The sequence below is a fragment of the Pseudophryne corroboree genome, chromosome 6 (assembly GCF_028390025.1).
Source record: "Pseudophryne corroboree isolate aPseCor3 chromosome 6, aPseCor3.hap2, whole genome shotgun sequence".
Classification (NCBI taxonomy): Eukaryota; Metazoa; Chordata; class Amphibia; order Anura; family Myobatrachidae; genus Pseudophryne; species Pseudophryne corroboree.
The window spans coordinates 333907076-333926022 of record NC_086449.1 but is presented as its reverse complement, the minus strand read 5'-3'; the positions used below and the strand labels follow the sequence as shown (position 1 = coordinate 333926022).

The window sequence follows — 18947 nt, the reverse complement described above, 5'->3', positions numbered from 1 at the left end:
GGGGATCTCGAGTTGGGCGCTCGACTGCGTCACTTCAGCCGCGTCTGGGAGGGTTCCTGCCAGGATACGTGGGTCAAGGACCTCATTTCTCAGTGCTACAAGCTGGAGTTCGACAGTGCTTCTCCACAACGATTTTTCAAATCAAGCTTACCAGCTTTGGAGGATATGCAATTTACGTTGCAATTGGCCAGCCAGAAGTTGATCCAGTCCCACGTCATTGTTCCAGTACCAATACCACAACGGGAAAGGGTTATTACCTGTTTGTGGTACCAAAGCCAGATGGATTGGTTATGCCCATTTTGAATTTAAAGTCCTTGAACCCTTACCTAAAGGTTTTCAGGTTCAAAATGGAATACTTGAGAGCAGTGATTGCGGGCCTGGAAGAACAGGAATTCATGGTCTCCCTGGATGCCAAGGACGCCTATCTTCATATTCAGATTTGGCCACCTCATCAGTCTTATCTGAGGTTTGCCCTACTTGGACGATCACTACCAGTTCCAGGCACTACCCTTCGGCCTGTCCACAGCTCCGAGGGTGTTCAGAAAGGTAATGGCGGAGATGATGTTCCAGGTCCAGGGGGTCAATGTTGTCCCTCACCTGGACAATCTCCTGATAAAAGCAAGGTCCATGGAGCTTTTATTGCTCCATATTGACCGCACTATCCAACTTCTGTCACACCATGGGTGGATTCTCAATTTACAGAAGTCCCACCTGGAGCCAACTCAGCGGCTCCTGTTCCTGGGGATGTTACTGGATACTGTGGCCCAGAAGGTGTTCCTCCCAGAGTACAAGGCAAGAACGCTTCAAGAGATGGTCCGCATGGTTCTCCGACCTGCTTGAATATCTATCTTTGCATAAGATTGTTGGGGAAGATGGTTGCCTCATACGAGGCGATCCAATATGGGAGGTTCCATGCCAAAACATTTCAATTGGATCTCCTGAGCAAGTGGTCCGGCACCTGATGATAGGGCTGTCACCTCAGGCCAGGATTTTCCCTCCTGTGGTGGCTGCAGTTTTCCAATCTCCTGGAAGGCCGGAGTTTTGGGATTCCGGATTGGGTCCTCCTCATGACAGATGCGAGTCTAAGAGGATTGGGAGCGGTCACCCAAGGGGCTCAGTTCCAGGGCAGGTGGTCAGTCCACGAAACTCTCCTTCCGATCAACATTCTGGAACTTCGGGAAATCTACAATGCTCTGCTTCAGGCCTCTCCTCTACTCAGGGATCACACGATCCAGGTACAGTTGGACCATGCCACAGCAGTGGCGTACATCAATCGGCAAGGATGGACAAAAAGCAGGGCCTGCATGCGAGAGGTGTCAAAAATACTCCTCTGGGCAGAAAGAAATGCAAGAGCAATGTCGGCAATCTTCATTCCGGGAGTGGATAACTGGGAAGCGGACTTCCTGAGGCGTCACGATCTCCACGCGGGAGAGTGGGGGCTTCAACATCAGGTGTTTCAGCAGATCATCGACCAGCGGGGCTGCCCACAGATAAACATGATGGCTTCTCGACTCAACAAGAAGCTTCCTTGGTATTGCTCACGAACCAGGGACCCTCAGGCGAGGGCAGTGGATGCACTGACGTCGCCTTGGCCTTACTGGCTGGTCTACCTGTTTCCTCCGATTCCATTGCTTCAAGCGAATCAGGAGTCAGTCTAGGCAATTCTGATTGCCCCAGATTGGCCTCGGAGGGCATGGTACACGGATCTTCAGGACATGTCCGAAGAATACCCATGGCCTCTGCCACTGAGAAGAGATCTTCAACAAGAACCGTTCGTCTACCCGGACTTATGACGGCATGGAGGTTGAGCGGAACATCCTACCTCACAAGGGCCTTTCCAAGAAGGTTATTGCTACCATGGTTCAGGCCAGGAAACCTGTGACGTCAAAACACTATCATCATATCTGGTGGAGATATGTCTCTTGGTGCAAGGAACGCACGTATCCGCCTGCGGAGTTCCACTTGGGACATTTCCTCCGTTTCCTGCAAGCTGGTGTGGATAAGGGCTTACATCTGGGTTCCGTTAAGGTCCAGATTTCAGCCCTCTCAATTTTCTTCCAGAAGAAGTTAGCAGTCTTGCCAGAAGTTCAGACCTTCTTGCAAGGTGTTCTTCACATTCAACCTCCTTATGTGCCGCCCACGGCACCCTGGGATTTTAATATTGTGTTGGAATTTCTACAGTCCTCCTGGTTTGAACCTATGACTATGGTAGAAGACGAGTACCTCATGTGGAAGACAGTGATGTTACTTGCCCTGGCTTCTGCTAGGCGTGTCTCAGAGTTGGGAGCTTTATCGTGTAAAAGACCCTACTTGGTCTTTTATGAGGGCAGAGCGGAGCCCATGACTCTGCAACAGTTCCTGCCGAATGTTGTCTCTGCGTTCCACTTGAATCAACCTGTTAGGATTCCGTCCAGTTCTGGCACTTCTGCTTCTTCGGAGGCATTGGATGCTGTGCGAGCCTTGAAGATCTTTGTCAAGCGAACTGCTCGCATCAGAAGGACGGATTCCTTGTTCGTACTCTGATGCGCAGAAAACGGGTTTCCCTGCTTCAAAGCAGTCCATTGCTCATTGGCTTAGGCTTACTGTCTAACAGGCCTATGTGTCGGCAGCTTTACCTATTCCTAAGTCTCTGAAGTCCCACTCTACAAGATCGGTGGGCTCTTCCTGGGCGGCTGCCCGTGGAGTCTCGACCTTGCAACTATGCCGAGCTGCTACCTGGTCGGGGAAGAACACTTTTGTGAAGTTCTACAGGTTTGATACCCTGGCCAAAGAGGATACCCAGTTTGGGCAGGTGGTACTGCAGAAGTCTCTGCACATTCCCGCCCGTTCTGGAAGCTTTTGGACGTCCCTATCGTACTAAGTCTCCCCAATATCCCTTATGGATGCTAGAGAAAATAGGATTTTAATTACCTACCGGTAAAGCCTTTTCTCGTAGTCCATAAGGAATATTGGGCGTCCGCCTCAGTGCGTTGACCTTTCTGCAGGTTCTCTTTTATATGGTTACCTGTTCAGCTGTTGCTGTTTGTTGTTCGCAGTCGTTGCTGGTTGTTGTATGTTAGTGGTGTGCTGGTGTATAAATCTCACCACTCATTGTTATGTTCCTTCTCTCATATATGTCCTTTCTCCTTCGGGCACTGTTTTACCTATAACTGCCTGTAGGAGGGGGCATAGAGGGGAGGAACCAGCACACCCAGTGAAGAAATTTAAAGTGCACCAGCTCCTTTGGACCCTGTCTGTACCCCATTGTACTAAATATCTCCCCAATATCCCTTATGGACTACGAGAAAAGGATTTATCGGTAGGTAATTAAAATCCTTAATGGATTTATGAAAATGCAAACTGAATGAACAGAAGAGAAATGTAAATCAAATCAATATTTGGTGTGACCACCCTTTACCTTCAAAACAGCATCAATTCTTCTAGGTACACTTGCACACAGTTTTTGAAGGAACTCTATAGGGAGGTTGTTCCAAACATCTTGGAGATCGAACCACAAATCCTCTGTGGATATAGGCCTGCTCAAGTCCTACTGTCTCTTCATGTAATCCCAGACAGACTTGATGATGTTGAGAACAGTGCACTCTTGGGACCTTATCATCCTTTCCGGGACTATTTGTTCTTCCTTGCACTGAAGATAGTTCTTAATGACATTGGCTGTATGTTTGGGATCGTTGTCCTGCTGCAGAATAAATTTGGAGCCAGTCAGACGCCTCCATAATGGTATTGCGTGATGGAGAAGTACCTGCCTGTATTTCTCAGCATTGAGGACATCACTAATCCTGACCAAATCCCCAACTCCCATTTGCTGAAATGCAGCCCCAAACTTGTAAGGAACCTCCACCATGAGTCACTGGGGCAGATGTATTAACCTGAAGAAGGCATAAGGAAGCAATAAACCAGTGATAAATGCAAGGTGATAAACGCACTAGCCAATCGGCTCCAATATGCAAGTTGACAGGAGCTGACTAGCTGCTACGTTTATCACCTTGCACTTATCACTGGTTTATCACTTCCTGATGCTTTCTCCAGGTTAATACATCTGCCCCACTGTTGCCTGCAGACACTAACTTTTGTCCGTTCTCCAGCCCTTCGGCGAACAAACTGCCTTCTGTTACAGCCAAATTTTTCACATTTTGACTCATCAGTCCACAGCACCTGCTGCCATTTTTCTGCACCCCAGCTCTTATGTTTTTGTGCATAGTTGAGTCGCTTGGCTGGACTGATGAGTCAAAATTAGAAATATTTGGCCCAACCTCCTACACGAAACCACTAGACGCCGTAATATCCAATACCTCCTTAATGATCTAAGTAAAAAATATTTAACATAAGAACAAATACTCCATTATTCTCACTGCACAGGCATTAGGCCCTATTCTCATGTGCAGACTTTACATCTGTGTAAAAAAAAAAAAAAGCTCAATCATTAGCCTTAACATTGTAATAAACCACCAATTGGGAGATGTGCTCTCATGTTAAGTAGTAATATAATGTCTCTGAATTATACAATGATCACACATAAACAGTATATATTAGCAAGTATATGATGGCAGTCCCTTTTTTTTTTTTTTTTTGATCAGTTCAGTGAAAGTACGTGACTAGCTCGCCAAAGATCCGTATTACATTGTTTTGAAAAACTGACAGTTCTTTGAAAAGATTTACCCATGTGTGAACGCTGGTTCCAGGTGTTTAAGGAAACCTGTGTTGGATCAGTACTGCAGCATGCAAGTACCTATTCTATATTGCAATCACCAATTGGTAAAAGTGGCTGGATAAAAACCACTTGTGTAAATGAGACCTTACTTGTAGAACATAAAGCATTTGTGATGCAAAACACGTGAAACTAGATGTTGTAACCTGTGTACTGCAGATAAATATATTACCCCCCTGTCTTTTTGTGTATAAACAGGAATCTTCGCAGAATCCGGAAGTGCCAGAGAGGTCGAGAACAACAGGAGAAAGAAGGGAATGGGAAGAGGACGCTGGAGAATCTAGAGAGTCTGGACAAGCTGCAGTGCAAATTCAAGCTGAACTCTTACAAGATGGTATATGTCATCAAATCCGAGGACTACATGTACCGCCGCACTGCCTTACTGAGGGCACAGGAGGTAGGTCTGTGCAGGGCCGTCTTAACAGCAGTGTGGGCCCCTGGGCACAGCAATGCACTTGGGGCCCTTACCCATCCTCTAGCGGTAGGGGTGGTGGGTGCGATCAGCGGCAGCTTTGATGTTCTGCGCGCCGTAGGGTGTGTTCTATCTTCCACTCTGCATGTAGGACCTGGAGCAGTAATTTCTGCTAATTACTCCTTTACTGCACAGATGGTGGGAAATGGGGCGGGAGGGAGAACACTAAACTGTAGAAGGGGGCATTGGGCTGAATGAAGGGGCCTTGGTACATGACTTCCAGGGTGGTATGGGGTTTTTAATATAGGTAGGGGAGGGGTCTTTAGTGGAGTGGGCTTAATATTCTTCATTTTCTGGTGAGAGGGCTGGTTATTTGACTGCAGATACAGTATCTCAAGTTCCTGAAAAAAGGTTTCTTAGCTTTGAATGGGATAAAAAAATTAGAGAGTTTCACCTTTCAGGAGATACTGGGGACTTGGGGATCAGAGTTCAGGAGCCAGAGCAATCTACCAATGAATATATAAAACTGCATATTAGGCGTGTGGAGCTGGAGCAGGGACCGGCTGCTGGAAGGCTGATATCTCTGGTTCTGGGCATAGTAGAGACAAGCTGCCAATGTCCACCGAAAGTGGAGACTCCCACCTTTTGGCGTATACCCACAGAAAAACTGTAAGTCAGACAGAGCCAGAGAGATCTGGCTGGGAAGAGCAATTAATAGGCTCGGATGGGGACCACTTCTTTGAAGTCCGATATCTCCGGTTCCCTAGGGCCGATTTTTCAGAAATCTGGTACCCCTGGAAAGAGGGGACCCTCAGCTATCAGCCTAGGGCCCTTATACTCCTGGGGCCCTAGGGCAAGTGCCCATTGAGCCCATACGAAAAGACGGCCCTGGGTCTGTGTATACTCTGCACCATGGAGCCTGAGCTTCCTAGCATTATTCCTGATGTCTGAGAAATGGACATGTTCCACTTTCTAACTTGGCCACTGCACATGTCCTTCGTGAAGTGAAGGTGGACAAAGAATTTTATTTTTGTATTTTTTTTTATTTTTTTTAGAGTAATGCTTATTGCCTGCATTTTAATTGTTCAAATACTGTAATTGGTAAACAAATAAATAAAGCTGCATACCTCCAGAGGTACAACTCGTATATATTCCAGTATGTTAAATGTATCCATGGATACGAGTAGCATGAAAATGTTTGACTTGTATGTACAGATGTGTCCTCATACATCTTGCCTCAATATGCCACACAGCGGGAGATGCATGGCATGAGTGAGAAGGCAGGTCCCATGCAACTCCGTTAGCATCAAGCGTCTTTTATTTTGTTTTTTTTTTGTTTGTTTGCCGAAAATGCATCCTGACATTGCTACGCGAATAGGGGACACAAGCAGGCAATGCTGCCCGTCAGATCTGCGTGCAGGTCCAAAGGGGGATGTCGCTGATGATGCGTGGGAGCGAGCACTGTCAGCGACATAGGGATATAGTTACTACAGCTTCTAGAATGGAAAAGTAGTGATTTTGCCCATAGCAACCAATCAGATTCCATCCATCATTTCTCATACGTCCTAGAGAATGCTGGGGTCCACCAGTACCATGGGGTATAGACGGTTCTGCAGGAGCCATGGGCACTTTAAGACTTTTCCAGAGTGTGAACTGGCTCCTCCCTCTATGCCCCTCCTCCAGACCTCAGTTTAGAAAATGTGCCCAGTCAGACTGGTCGCACTCTAGCGGAGCTCTACTGAGTTTCACTAAAAGACTTTGTTAGGTTTTTTATTTTCAGGGAGACTGCTGGCAACAGTCTCCCTGCTTCGTGGGACTTAGGGGGCAGAAGTAGGAACCAACTTCCTAAAGAGTTTCATGGCTCGATCCTACACCCCCGCCAGTATAAATATTACCTCATGTTTTCTGATGGGAAGCGCGCCATTGCAGGGGGTGGGGCTTCCTCCTCAGTCAGCCAGCGCTGCTCAGCGCCATTTTCTCCAGGCAAGCTGCAGGGGAAGACACTCTGGCCCTCCTCCACGTCTGAATAAAGGATCAGGGTGTATATTAAGGGGGGCAGAGTGAAAAGTGGTGCTTAAATTGACATATAAAAGCGCTAAAGGTCTCTGTAGATACACAGCAATTTTTTTACATTGGCGCTGAGTTGTGAACTGGCAAGTACCTTCTGTGTCCTTCTGACAGATTTTACTGTGGGTCTGTCCCCTATAAGCCCGGAGTGTCTGTGGTGTGATTGTGCACGTGTGTGACATGTCTGAGGCAGGGAGCTCTTCCCCTGAGGGAGCCATTTTAGGGACACAGAGTTGTAATGTGGTGGCGCTGCCGGCACACCATGAGCCTGAATGAGTGAAAGAATTACGTGATAGTGTGAATCATATCAGTAAGAGATTGGATAAGTTCGAGTCTCATGCAGAAAGTTGGAGAAATCTGTCGAAGATGTGATTTTTCAGAGTTCTGCTTTTTCATCCATGGGGGACCCCTCTGGGTCACATAAAAGGTCATTTGCACAAGTAGCACAAACTGATACCGACACGGACTCTGACTCCTGTGTCGACACTAGTGATTCCAGGGGAATAGATCCAAAGTTAGCAAAAAACATACAATACATGATGATTGCTATAAAGGAGGTGTTAGAAGTTACAGAGCCCCTCCTTTACCACAGGAGAAGGCTTACTTTTATTAAAAAAAAGGAAGATTAATGTAACTTTTCCTCCTTCTCATGTGCTGAACACTCTCTTTGAGGGTGTCTGGGCAAATCCCGAAAAGAAATCCCAGATTCCCAAAAGAATTCAGGTAGCTTATCCTTTCCCTGCAGAGGACAGGAAAAGGTGGGAGTCCCCCCCTCCCCCCCCCCCCCGTTTTGGACAGTGCCCTGTCACGTTTAACAAGAAGGTGATTCTCCCTGCGCCTGGGACGGCTTCACTTAAGGAGCCGGCAGACCGCAAGTTGGAGACTACGTTGAAATCTATTTATGTGGCCAATGGGACACTACTCAGACCTACCATTGTCTGTGCGTGGGTGAGTAGTGCTATTGAAAAGTGGTCAGAAAACTTGTCATCAGACATTGACACAATAGATAGAGACGAGATTCTCCTAAATTTAGGTCATATCAAGGACACTGCTGCGTACATGCTAGAAGCCATGAAAGATATTGGGCTCTTGGGATCAAGAGCCGCTACCATGGCAATCTCAGCACAAAGGGCGTTGTGGATTCGCCAATGGAATGCTGACACAGACTCCAAAATGAATATGGAGGCTCTCCCGTATAAAGGTGAGGCCTTATTTGGAGATGGGCTAGATGCCTTAGTTTCTGCGACTACCGCAGGTAAGTCGACATTCTTGCCTAACGCTCCTGCACCGGCAAAAAAGACACATCACTCTCAGATGCAGTCCTTTCGGCCCAATAAATACAAAAAGGGTAAAGGTTCCCCTTTCTTTGCGGGTAAAGGAAGGGGAAAAGGAAAAAAGTCCACAACGTCTCCAGGATCGCAGGAGCAGAGGTCAACCTCTGCTTCTGCCAAATCTTCAGCATGACGCTGGGGCTCCCTTGCAGGAGTCCGCTCAGGTGGGAGCACGTCTGAAACTCTTCAGTCAGTCCTGGATTCAATCTGGCCTGGACCCGTGGATCTTACAAATAGTGTCCCACGGGTACAAACAGGAGTTTCAAGACATTCCCCCAGACAGCTTCTATCCCAGACAGAGAACTGGTAACCGCAGCAATACAAAGATTGTGTCAGGATCAAGTCATTGTCCTGGTTCCCTTGTCACAACAAGGAGAAGGGTTTTATTCAAGCCTCTTCGTTGTTCCGAAGCCGGACGGCTCGGTCAGACCGATTATAAACCTGACAACCCTGAATCTCTACCTGCAAAGGTTCAAGTTCAAGATGGAATCCCTGAGGGCAGTGATTTCCAGTCTGAAGTAAGGGGACTTCATGGTGTCAGTAGACATAAAAGATGCCTACTTACATGTTCCCATTTATCCTCCACATCAAGCTTATCTGAGATTCGCAGCACAGGATTGTCATTACCAATTTCAGGCGTTGCCATTCGGAATCTCCACGGCACCGAGGGTATTCACCAAGGTGATGGCGGAGATGATGGTCCTCCTTCGACAGCAAGGAGTCAATATAATTCCTTATCTGGACGATCTCCTGATAAAAGCAAGGTCCAGGGAAAGGCTGGTGCAGAACATTGCTCTCTCCCTGATAGTACTTCAACGACACGGTTGGATCATAAATTTTCCAAAGTCACAGTTAGAATCGACGACAAGATTGTCCTTTCTGGGGATGATACTGGACACAGAAGTTCAGCGGGTATTTCTTCCAGTAGAAAAGGCTCTGGAAATCCAGAGAATGGTCAAACAAATTCTGAAACCAACAAGAGTGTTGATTCATCCATGCATTCTGTTGTTGGGGAAGATGGTAGCGGCCTACGAGGCCATACAGTTTGGCCGATTCCATGCCAGAGTATTCCAGTGGGACCTGTTGGACAAGTGGTCCGGATCCCATCTACATGCATCAAAGGATAATCGTGTCATCGAAAGCCAGAATTTCGCTCCTGTGGTGGCTACACAGTTCTCACCTCCTAGATGGACGCAAGTTCGGGATTCAGGACTGGGTCCTAGTAACCACGGACGCTAGTCTCCGAGGCTTGGGAGCAGTCACTCAAGGGGAAAGCTTCCAAGGAAGATGGTCAAGTCAGGAAACTTGTCTTCACATAAATGTTCTGGAGTTGAGAGCCATTTACAGCGGCCTTCTACAAGCGGTGCATCTTCTTCAAGATCAACCCGTACAGATCCAGTCGGACAATGTAACAGCAGTAGTGTACATAAACAGTCAGGGGGGAACGAAAAGCAGAGCGGCAATGGCAAAGGTCACAAAGATCCTCCTCTGGGCAGAAAGAAATGCAACAGCTCTGTCTGCAATTTTCATTCCGGGAGTGGACAACTGGGAAGCAGACTTCCTCAGCAGACACGATCTTCATCCAGGAGAATGGGGCCTCCACCAAGAAGTCTTCGCAGAGGTGACTAGTCTTTGGGGAGTTCCTCAAGTAGACATGATGGCATCTCGTCTCAACAAGAAGCTTCACAGATATTGTTCCAGGTCGAGAGACCTTCAGGCAATAGCAGTGGATGCTCTAGTGACCCAGTGGGTGTTTCCGTCAGTGTATGTCTTCCCTCCACTTCCGCTCATACCAAAAGTTCTCAAGATCATAAGAAGAACAAGGGTTCGAGCGATCCTCATTGTCCCAGACTGGCCAAGGAGGGCTTGGTATCCAGATCTTTAGGAGTTGCTCATAGAAGATCCTCGGCCTCTTCCTCTTCGCGAGGACCTGCTGCAGCAGGGGCCGTGCGTGTATCAAGACTTACCACGGCTACGTTTGACGGCATGGCTGTTGAGCACCGGATCCTAGCCCGGAAGGGTATTCCCAAAGACGTCATCCCCACTCTTATTCAGGCCAGGAAAGGAGTAACGTCTAGACATTACCACCGTATTTGGAGAAAATATGTCTCTTGTTGTGAATCCAAGAAGGCTCCAACGGAAGAGTTTCAGTTAGGACGTTTTCTCCATTTTCTCCAAGCAGGTCTGGATGCTGGCCTACGATTGGGTTCAATCAAGGTCCAGATTTCGGCCTTGTCCGTTTTCTTTCAGAAACAATTGGCATCCCTTCCAGAAGTTCAGACGTTCGTGAAAGGGGTTTTGCACATTCAACCTCCATTTGTGCCTCCGGTGGCACCATGGGACCTTAATGTGGTGTTTCAGTTCCTTCAATTGGATTGGTTTGAACCTCTCCAGGAGATAGAGTTGAAGTTTCTCACTTGGAAAGTGGTCATGCTGTTGGCCTTGGCATCCGCAAGGCGGGTGTCCGAGTTAGGGGCCTTGGCATCCGCAAGGCGGGTGTCCGAGTTAGGGGCCTTGTCTCACAAGAGCCCTTACTTGGTCTTCCATGAAGATAAGGCTGAGTTGAGAACTCGACAGAATTTTCTTCCAAAGGTGGTTTCATGTTTCCATATAAACCAACCTATTGTGGTGCCAGTGGCTACTGACACCTTCGAGGCTTCAAAGTCTCTGGATGTGGTCAGAGCTTTGAGAATTTATGTTGCAAGAACAGCTCGGATACGGAAAACAGAGGCTCTGTTTGTCCTGTATGCGCCCAACAAGATTGGGTGTCCTGCTTCTAAGCAGACTATTGCGCGCTGGATCAGAGGGACCATTCAGCACGCTCATTCCACGGCAGGATTGCCGGTACCGACTTCGGTAAAAGCCCATTCTACTAGAAAGGTGGGCTCATCCTGGGCCCGGGGGGTCTCGGCTTTACAACTTTGCCGAGCAGCTACTTGGTCAGGGACAAACACGTTTGCTAAGTTTTACAAGTTTGACACCTTGGCTGATGAGGACCTACAGTTTGGTCAATTGGTGCAGCAGGGTCATCCGCACTCTCCCGCCCGTACTGGAGCTTTGGTATAACCCCATGGTACTGAAGTGGTCCCCAGCATCCTCTAGAATCTATGAGAAAACAGGATTTTAATACCTACCGGTAAATCCTTTTCTCCTAGTCCGTTGAGGATGCTGGGCACCCAACCCAGTGCGTAAATTTGCCTGCAGTTGTTATTTTGTTATAGTACACAAGTGTTGTGTTCAAATTATTTTCAGCATGTTGCTGCAATAGTTCATGCCCATGAGCATGTGTTCTGTTGAATGCCATGTTGTGCGGCATGGTTGAAGTGTGAGCTGGTATGAATCTCACCGTTGAATTAAAAGTAAATCCTTTTCTCGAAATGTCCGTCTCCTTGGGCACAGTTCCTATACTGAGGTCTGGAGGAGGGGCATAGAGGGAGGAGCCAGTTCACACTCTGGAAAAGTCTTAAAGTGCCCATGGCTCCTGCGGAACCGTCTATACCCCCATGGTACTGAAGTGGACCCCAGCATCCTCTACGGACTAGGAGAAAATAAGAATTTACTTACCGATAATTCTATTTCTCGGAGTCCGTAGTGGATGCTGGGGTTCCTGAAAGGACCATGGGGAATAGCGGCTCCGCAGGAGACAGGGCACAAAAAAGTAAAGCTTTACTAGGTCAGGTGGTGTGCACTGGCTCCTCCCCCTATGACCCTCCTCCAGACTCCAGCTAGGTACTGTGCCCGGACGAGCATACACAATAAGGGAGGCATTTTGAATCCCGGGTAAGACTCATACCAGCCACACCAATCACACCGTACAACTTGTGATCTAAACCCAGTTAACAGTATGACAACAGAAAGGGCCTCTTAAAGATGGCTCCTTAACAATAACCCGAATTAGTTAACAATAACTATGTACAAGTATTGCAGATAATCCGCACTTGGGATGGGCGCCCAGCATCCACTACGGACTCCGAGAAATAGAATTATCGGTAAGTAAATTCTTATTTTCTCTATCGTCCTAAGTGGATGCTGGGGTTCCTGAAAGGACCATGGGGATTATACCAAAGCTCCCAAACGGGCGGGAGAGTGCGGATGACTCTGCAGCACCGAATGAGAGAACTCCAGGTCCTCCTTTGCCAGGGTATCAAATTTGTAAAATTTTACAAACGTGTTCTCCCCCGACCACGTAGCTGCTCGGCAGAGTTGTAATGCCGAGACCCCTCGGGCAGCCGCCCAAGATGAGCCCACCTTCCTTGTGGAGTGGGCTTTTACAGTTTTAGGCTGTGGCAGGCCTGCCACAGAATGTGCAAGTTGAATTGTGTTACAAATCCAACGAGCAATCGACTGCTTAGAAGCAGGTGCGCCCAACTTGTTGGGTGCATACAATATAAACAGCGAGTCAGATTTTCTGACTCCAGCCGTCCTTGCAATGTATATTTTTAAGGCTCTGACAACGTCCAACAACTTGGAGTCCTCCAAGTCGCTAGTGGCCGCAGGCACCACAATAGGTTGGTTCAGATGAAATGCTGATACCACTTTAGGGAGAAAATGCGGACGAGTCCGCAGTTCTGCCCTATCCGAATGGAAGATTAGATAAGGACTTTTATAAGATAAAGCCGCCAATTCAGATACTCTCCTGGCAGAGGCCAGGGCTAGTAACATAGTCACTTTCAATGTGAGATATTTCAAATCCACCTTTTTCAATGGTTCAAACCAATGGGATTTGAGGAAATCTAAAACTACATTTAGATCCCACGGTGCCACCGGAGGCACCACAGGAGGCTGTATATGCAGTACTCCCTTGACAAAAGTCTGGACCTCAGGGACAGAGGCCAATTCTTTTTGGAAGAATATTGACAGGGCCGAAATTTGAACCTTAATGGATCCCAATTTGAGACCCATAGATAATCCTGATTGCAGGAAATGTAGGAAACGACCCAGTTGGAATTCCTCCGTCGGAACCCTCCGATCCTCGCACCACGCTACATATTTTCGCCAAATGCGGTGATAATGTTTCACGGTGACTTCCTTCCGTGCCTTAATCAAGGTAGGAATGACTTCTTCTGGAATGCCTTTCCCTTTTAGGATCTGGCGTTCAACCGCCATGCCGTCAAACGCAGCCGCGGTAAGTCTTGAAAAAGACAGGGACCCTGCTGTAGCAGGTCCCTTCTCAGAGGTAGAGGCCACGGTTCGTCCGTGAGCATCTCTTGAAGTTCCGGATACCAAGTCCTTCTCGGCCAATCCGGAACCACTAGTATTGTTCTTACTCTTCTTTGCCGTATGATCTTCAATACCTTTGGTATGAGCGGCAGAGGAGGAAACACATACACTGACTGGTACACCCAAGGAGTTACCAGTGCGTCCACAGCTATTGCCTGTGGATCTCTTGACCTGGCGCAATATTTGTCCAGTTTCTTGTTGAGGCGAGACGCCATCATGTCTACAATTGGTCTTTCCCAACGGTCTATTAACATGTTGAAGACTTCTGGATGTAGACCCCACTCTCCCGGATGAAGATCGTGTCTGCTGAGGAAGTCTGCTTCCCAGTTGTCCACGCCCGGGATGAACACTGCTGACAGTGCTATCACGTGATTCTCCGCCCAGCGAAGAATCTTGGCAGCTTCTGCCATTGCACTCCTGCTTCTTGTGCCGCCCTGCCTGTTTACATGGGCGACCGCCGTGATGTTGTCCGACTGAATCAACACCGGCTTTCCTTGCAGGAGAAGTTCCGCCTGGCTTAGAGCATTGTAGATTGCTCTTAGTTCCAGAATGTTTATGTGAAGAGACTTTTCCAGACTCGTCCATACTCCCTGGAAGTTTCTTCCTTGTGTGACTGCTCCCCAGCCTCTCAGGCTGGCGTCCGTGGTCACCAGGATCCAATCCTGAATGCCGAATCTGCGGCCTTCTAATAGGTGAGCCTTCTGCAACCACCACAGAAGTGACACCCTTGTCTTTGGTGACAGGGTTATTCGCAGGTGCATCTGCAGATGCGACCCTGACCATTTGTCCAACAGATCCCTTTGGAATATTCTTGCATGGAATCTGCCGAATGGAATTGCTTCGTAAGAAGCCACCATTTTTCCCAGGACTCTTGTGCATTGATGTACTGACACTTTTCCTGGTTTTAGGAGGTTCCTGACCAGATCGGATAACTCCTTGGCTTTTTCCTCTGGAAGGAAAACCTTTTTCTGAACCGTGTCCAGAATCATTCCTAGGAACAGCAGACGAGTTGTCGGGATTAAATGGGATTTTGGAATATTCAGAATCCACCCGTGTTGTCTTAGCACCTCTTGAGATAGTGCTAAAGCTGTCTCCAGCTGTTCTCTGGACCTTGCCCTTATTAGGAGATCGTCCAAGTATGGGATAACTAATACGCCTTTTCTTCGAAGAAGAATCATCATCTCGGCCATTACCTTGGTAAAGACCCGAGGCGCCGTGGACAATCCGAACGGCAGCGTCTGAAACTGATAGTGACAGTTTTGAACAATGAACCTGAGGTACCCCTGGTGTGCGGGGTAAATCGGAACGTGTAGATACGCATCCTTGATGTCCAAGGATACCATAAAGTCCCCTTCTTCCAGGTTCGCTATCACTGCTCTGAGTGACTCCATCTTGAACTTGAACTTTTTTATGTAGAGGTTCAAGGACTTCAGATTTAGAATAGGCCTTACCGAGCCATCCGGCTTCGGTACCACAAATAGAGTGGAATAATACCCCTTTCCTTGTTGTAATAGGGGTACTTTGACTATCACCTGCTGAGCGTACAGCTTGTGAATGGCTTCCAACACCCTCTCCCTTTCGGAAGAGACGGTTGGTAAGGCAGACTTCAGGAAACGATGAGGAGGATCCGTCTCTAATTCCAACCTGTACCCCTGAGATATTATCTGCAGGATCCAGGGGTCTACCTGCGAGTGAGCCCACTGCGCGCTGTAATTTTTGAGACGGCCCCCCACTGTCCCCGAGTCCGCTTGAGAGGCCCCAGCGTCATGCTGAGGTTTTTGCAGGAGCCGGGGAGGGCTTCTGTTCCTGGGAAGGAGCTGCCTGTTGGTGTCTCTTCCCTCTTCCTCTGCCTCGTGGCAGGTACGACAAGCCCTTTGCTCTCTTATTTTTGTAGGAGCGAAAAGGCTGCGGTTGAAAGGTCGGTGCCTTTCTCTGTTGGGGAGTGACTTGAGGTAAAAAAGTGGATTTCCCGGCAGTAGCCGTGGCCACCAAGTCTGATAGACCAACTCCAAATAACTCCTCCCCTTTATACGGCAAAACCTCCATGTGACGTTTTGAATCCGCATCGCCTGTCCACTGTCGTGTCCATAAGGCTCTTCTGGCTGAAATGGACATAGCACTCACCCGAGATGCCAGTGTGCAAATATCCCTCTGTGCATCACGCATATAGATAAATGCATCCTTTATTTGTTCTAACGACAGTAAAACATTGTCCCTATCTAGGGTATCAATATTTTCAATCAGGGATTCTGACCAAACTACTCCAGCACTGCACATCCAGGCAGTTGCTATAGCTGGTCGTAGTATAACACCTGCATGTGTGTATATATTCTTTTGAATAACTTCCATCTTTCTATCTGATGGATCCTTAAGTGCGGCCGTCTCAGGAGAGGGTAACGCCACTTGTTTGGATAAGCGTGTGAGCGCCTTGTCCACCTTAGGGGGTGTTTCCCAGCGCGCCCTAACCTCTGGCGGGAAAGGGTATAATGCCAATAACTTTTTTTGAAATTATCAACTTTTTATCAGGAGCAACCCACGCTTCATCACACACGTCATTTAATTCTTCTGATTCAGGAAAAACTGTTTGTAGTTTTTTCACACCATACATAATACCCTGTTTTACGGTATCTGTAGTATCAGCTAAATGTAACGTCTCCTTCATTGCCAAAATCATATAACGTGTGGCCCTACTGGAAAATACGTTTGAATTTCTACCGTCGTCACTGGAATCAGTGCCCGTGTCTGGGTCTGTGTCGACCGACTGAGGCAAAGGGCGTTTTACAGCCCCTGACGGTGTTTGAGGCGCCTGGACAGGCATTAATTGATTGTCCGGCCGCCTCATGTCCTCAACTGACTGTTTAAGGGAAGATAAACCATCACGTAATTCCACAAATAAGGGCATCCATTCTGGTGTCGACCCCCTGGGGGGTGACATCTGCATATTTGGCAATTGCTCCGCCTCCACACCAATATCGTCCTCATACATGTCGACACCACGTACCGACACACACCGCAAACTCACAGGGAATGCTCTAATGAAGACAGGACCCACTAGCCCTTTTGGGGAGACAGAGGGAGAGTCTGCCAGCACACACCACAAAGCGCTATATATACAAGGGATATCCTTATATTAAGTGCTCCCTTATAGCTGCTTTAATATATATATATATATAGCCATTAATGTGCCCCCCCTCTCTGTTTTACCCTGTTTCTGTAGTGCAGTGCAGGGGAGAGACCTGGGAGCCGTTCTGACCAGCGGAGCTGTGACAGAAAATGGCGCCGTGTGCTGAGGAGATAGGCCCCGCCCCTTTTTCGGCGGGTTCTTCTCCCGCTATTTTTCCAGTCAGGCAGGGGTTAAATATCTCCATATAGCCCCTATGGGCTATATGTGAGGTATTTTTAGCCTTGTATAAGGTTTATATTTGCCTCTCAGAGCGCCCCCCCCCAGCGCTCTGCACCCTCAGTGACTGCCCAGTGAAGTGTGCTGAGAGGAAAATGGCGCACAGCTGCAGTGCTGTGCGCTACCTTATGAAGACTGAGGAGTCTTCAGCCGCCGGTTTCCGGACCTCTTCACGCTTCAGCATCTGCAAGGGGGTCGGCGGCGCGGCTCCGGGACCGGACTCCACGGCTGGGCCTGTGTTCGATCCCTCTGGAGCTAATGGTGTCCAGTAGCCAAGCAGCAAATCCACTCTGCATGCAGGTGAGTTTACTACTTTCCCCCTAAGTCCCACGTTGCAGTGATCCTGTTGCCAGCAGGACTCACTGTAAAGAAAAAAAACCTAAACTAAACTTTCTCTAAGCAGCTCTTTAGGAGAGCCACCTAGATTGCACCCTTCTCGTTCGGGCACAAAATCTAACTGGAGTCTGGAGGAGGGTCATAGGGGGAGGAGCCAGTGCACACCACCTGACCTAGTAAAGCTTTACTTTTTTGTGCCCTGTCTCCTGCGGAGCCGCTATTCCCCATGGTCCTTTCAGGAACCCCAGCATCCACTTAGGACGATAGAGAAAAGGATTTACCGGTAGGTATTAAAATCCTGTTTTCTCCATTGTATCGTAGAAAATGATAGACAATATGGTTGCTATGGGCAACATCACGACTTTTCTTTTTTAGAAGCTTTAGTAAATTTACCCCATATTGTGTGCACACAGGACAATTTTAACGATGTGTTGTTTTGATCTGTCTGAATCAGCCACATCTTTAAAAATATTGTCTAGTGCGTACCCAGCATAAAACTGCAGTGTAGGTGATGTGGCAAAGAGTGCACATAGGATGGGTGTGGTTTGAAAATGAATGCAGTGGTAAAAATAACAGTATCAGCTGGTTTATTTTGTTTACCTGAAACCTAATAATTCACGTTTTTGTTTTTTCTTCTAGTCCCATGAGCGGGTCAGTAAACGATTACACCAGCGCTTCCAATCGTGGCTGAGCAAGTGGAATCTGGAGCATGTGAGCCGGGAGATGGCAACGGATACAAGAAAGTGGCTAATGGGAGAGGGAGTGGATGGAATGGTACCCTGTGCCACCACCCGGGACCCTGAGACCCTACACTTTGTGGATATCTACAAGTATCGAGTAAAATATGGACCTTCCTTTAAAACCCCATAAAGATGGAAGACATCCAGCCCTTCCGTGCTGATCTGACTTGTTTTGAAGCTCTTGATCTTTTGTCTAAACCAGCAGGATCATTTACAGAGTACTGACTGGGCCTAACCCTCACTTAGAGGTTTATTAATCTCTTCTGCTGCCAGAGGAGTTGCTGCAAGCCCCACCTGACAGAAATATTGGTTTAGTGTTACTGAAATCTCCTCCTGCCAACCTGCCCACCAGTTAGTCTTAGCAGACCTTCCTTCACCCATGGTGTGTAAATACAAGTGTGTAAATAACATTAACAAAGGTCCTCCCATACATCTACTGTCCCCATCTCTTATTTTATAGCGAGCGCCGTCTTAGTTTAACCTTCTGTTACCTATCTTTGTAACATAGTAATATGGGGGGGGGGGGGGGTAGGGGAGCATCTGGAAACCACAACCACCTTTATTACTGTTTCTACCAAAGGGAGTCTATTGAGAGTGGTTTATATATAGAACTACATTATATATGTCTAAACACTCACCCCAGCCTGTCATTGCTGTATCTGTCAGTGTGAGTGTTATATTTTATCTTCGATTATCCTTAATACCACTCCCCCCTCCTTTTTTTTTTTTTTTT

At 47.7% G+C, this 18947-nt stretch overlaps 1 protein-coding gene across 5 annotated transcripts in view; it reads left to right on the top strand.

The window, feature by feature from the left end:
• Positions 1-18646, top strand: part of SIN3A (SIN3 transcription regulator family member A) — a 268533-nt gene extending 249887 nt beyond the window's left edge. For 4 of the 5 annotated variants that reach the window (XM_063926402.1, XM_063926403.1, XM_063926401.1 and 1 more), the window contains 2 exons: positions 4907-5105; positions 18114-18646. In XM_063926402.1, coding sequence (XP_063782472.1) covers positions 4907-5105; positions 18114-18344 — 430 coding nt within the window. In that variant the 3' untranslated portion in view covers positions 18345-18646. The remainder of the gene's footprint in view (positions 1-4906; positions 5106-18113) is intronic. The other variant, XM_063926405.1, reaches the window with a different exon arrangement.
• The last annotated feature ends 301 nt before the right edge of the window (positions 18647-18947 follow it).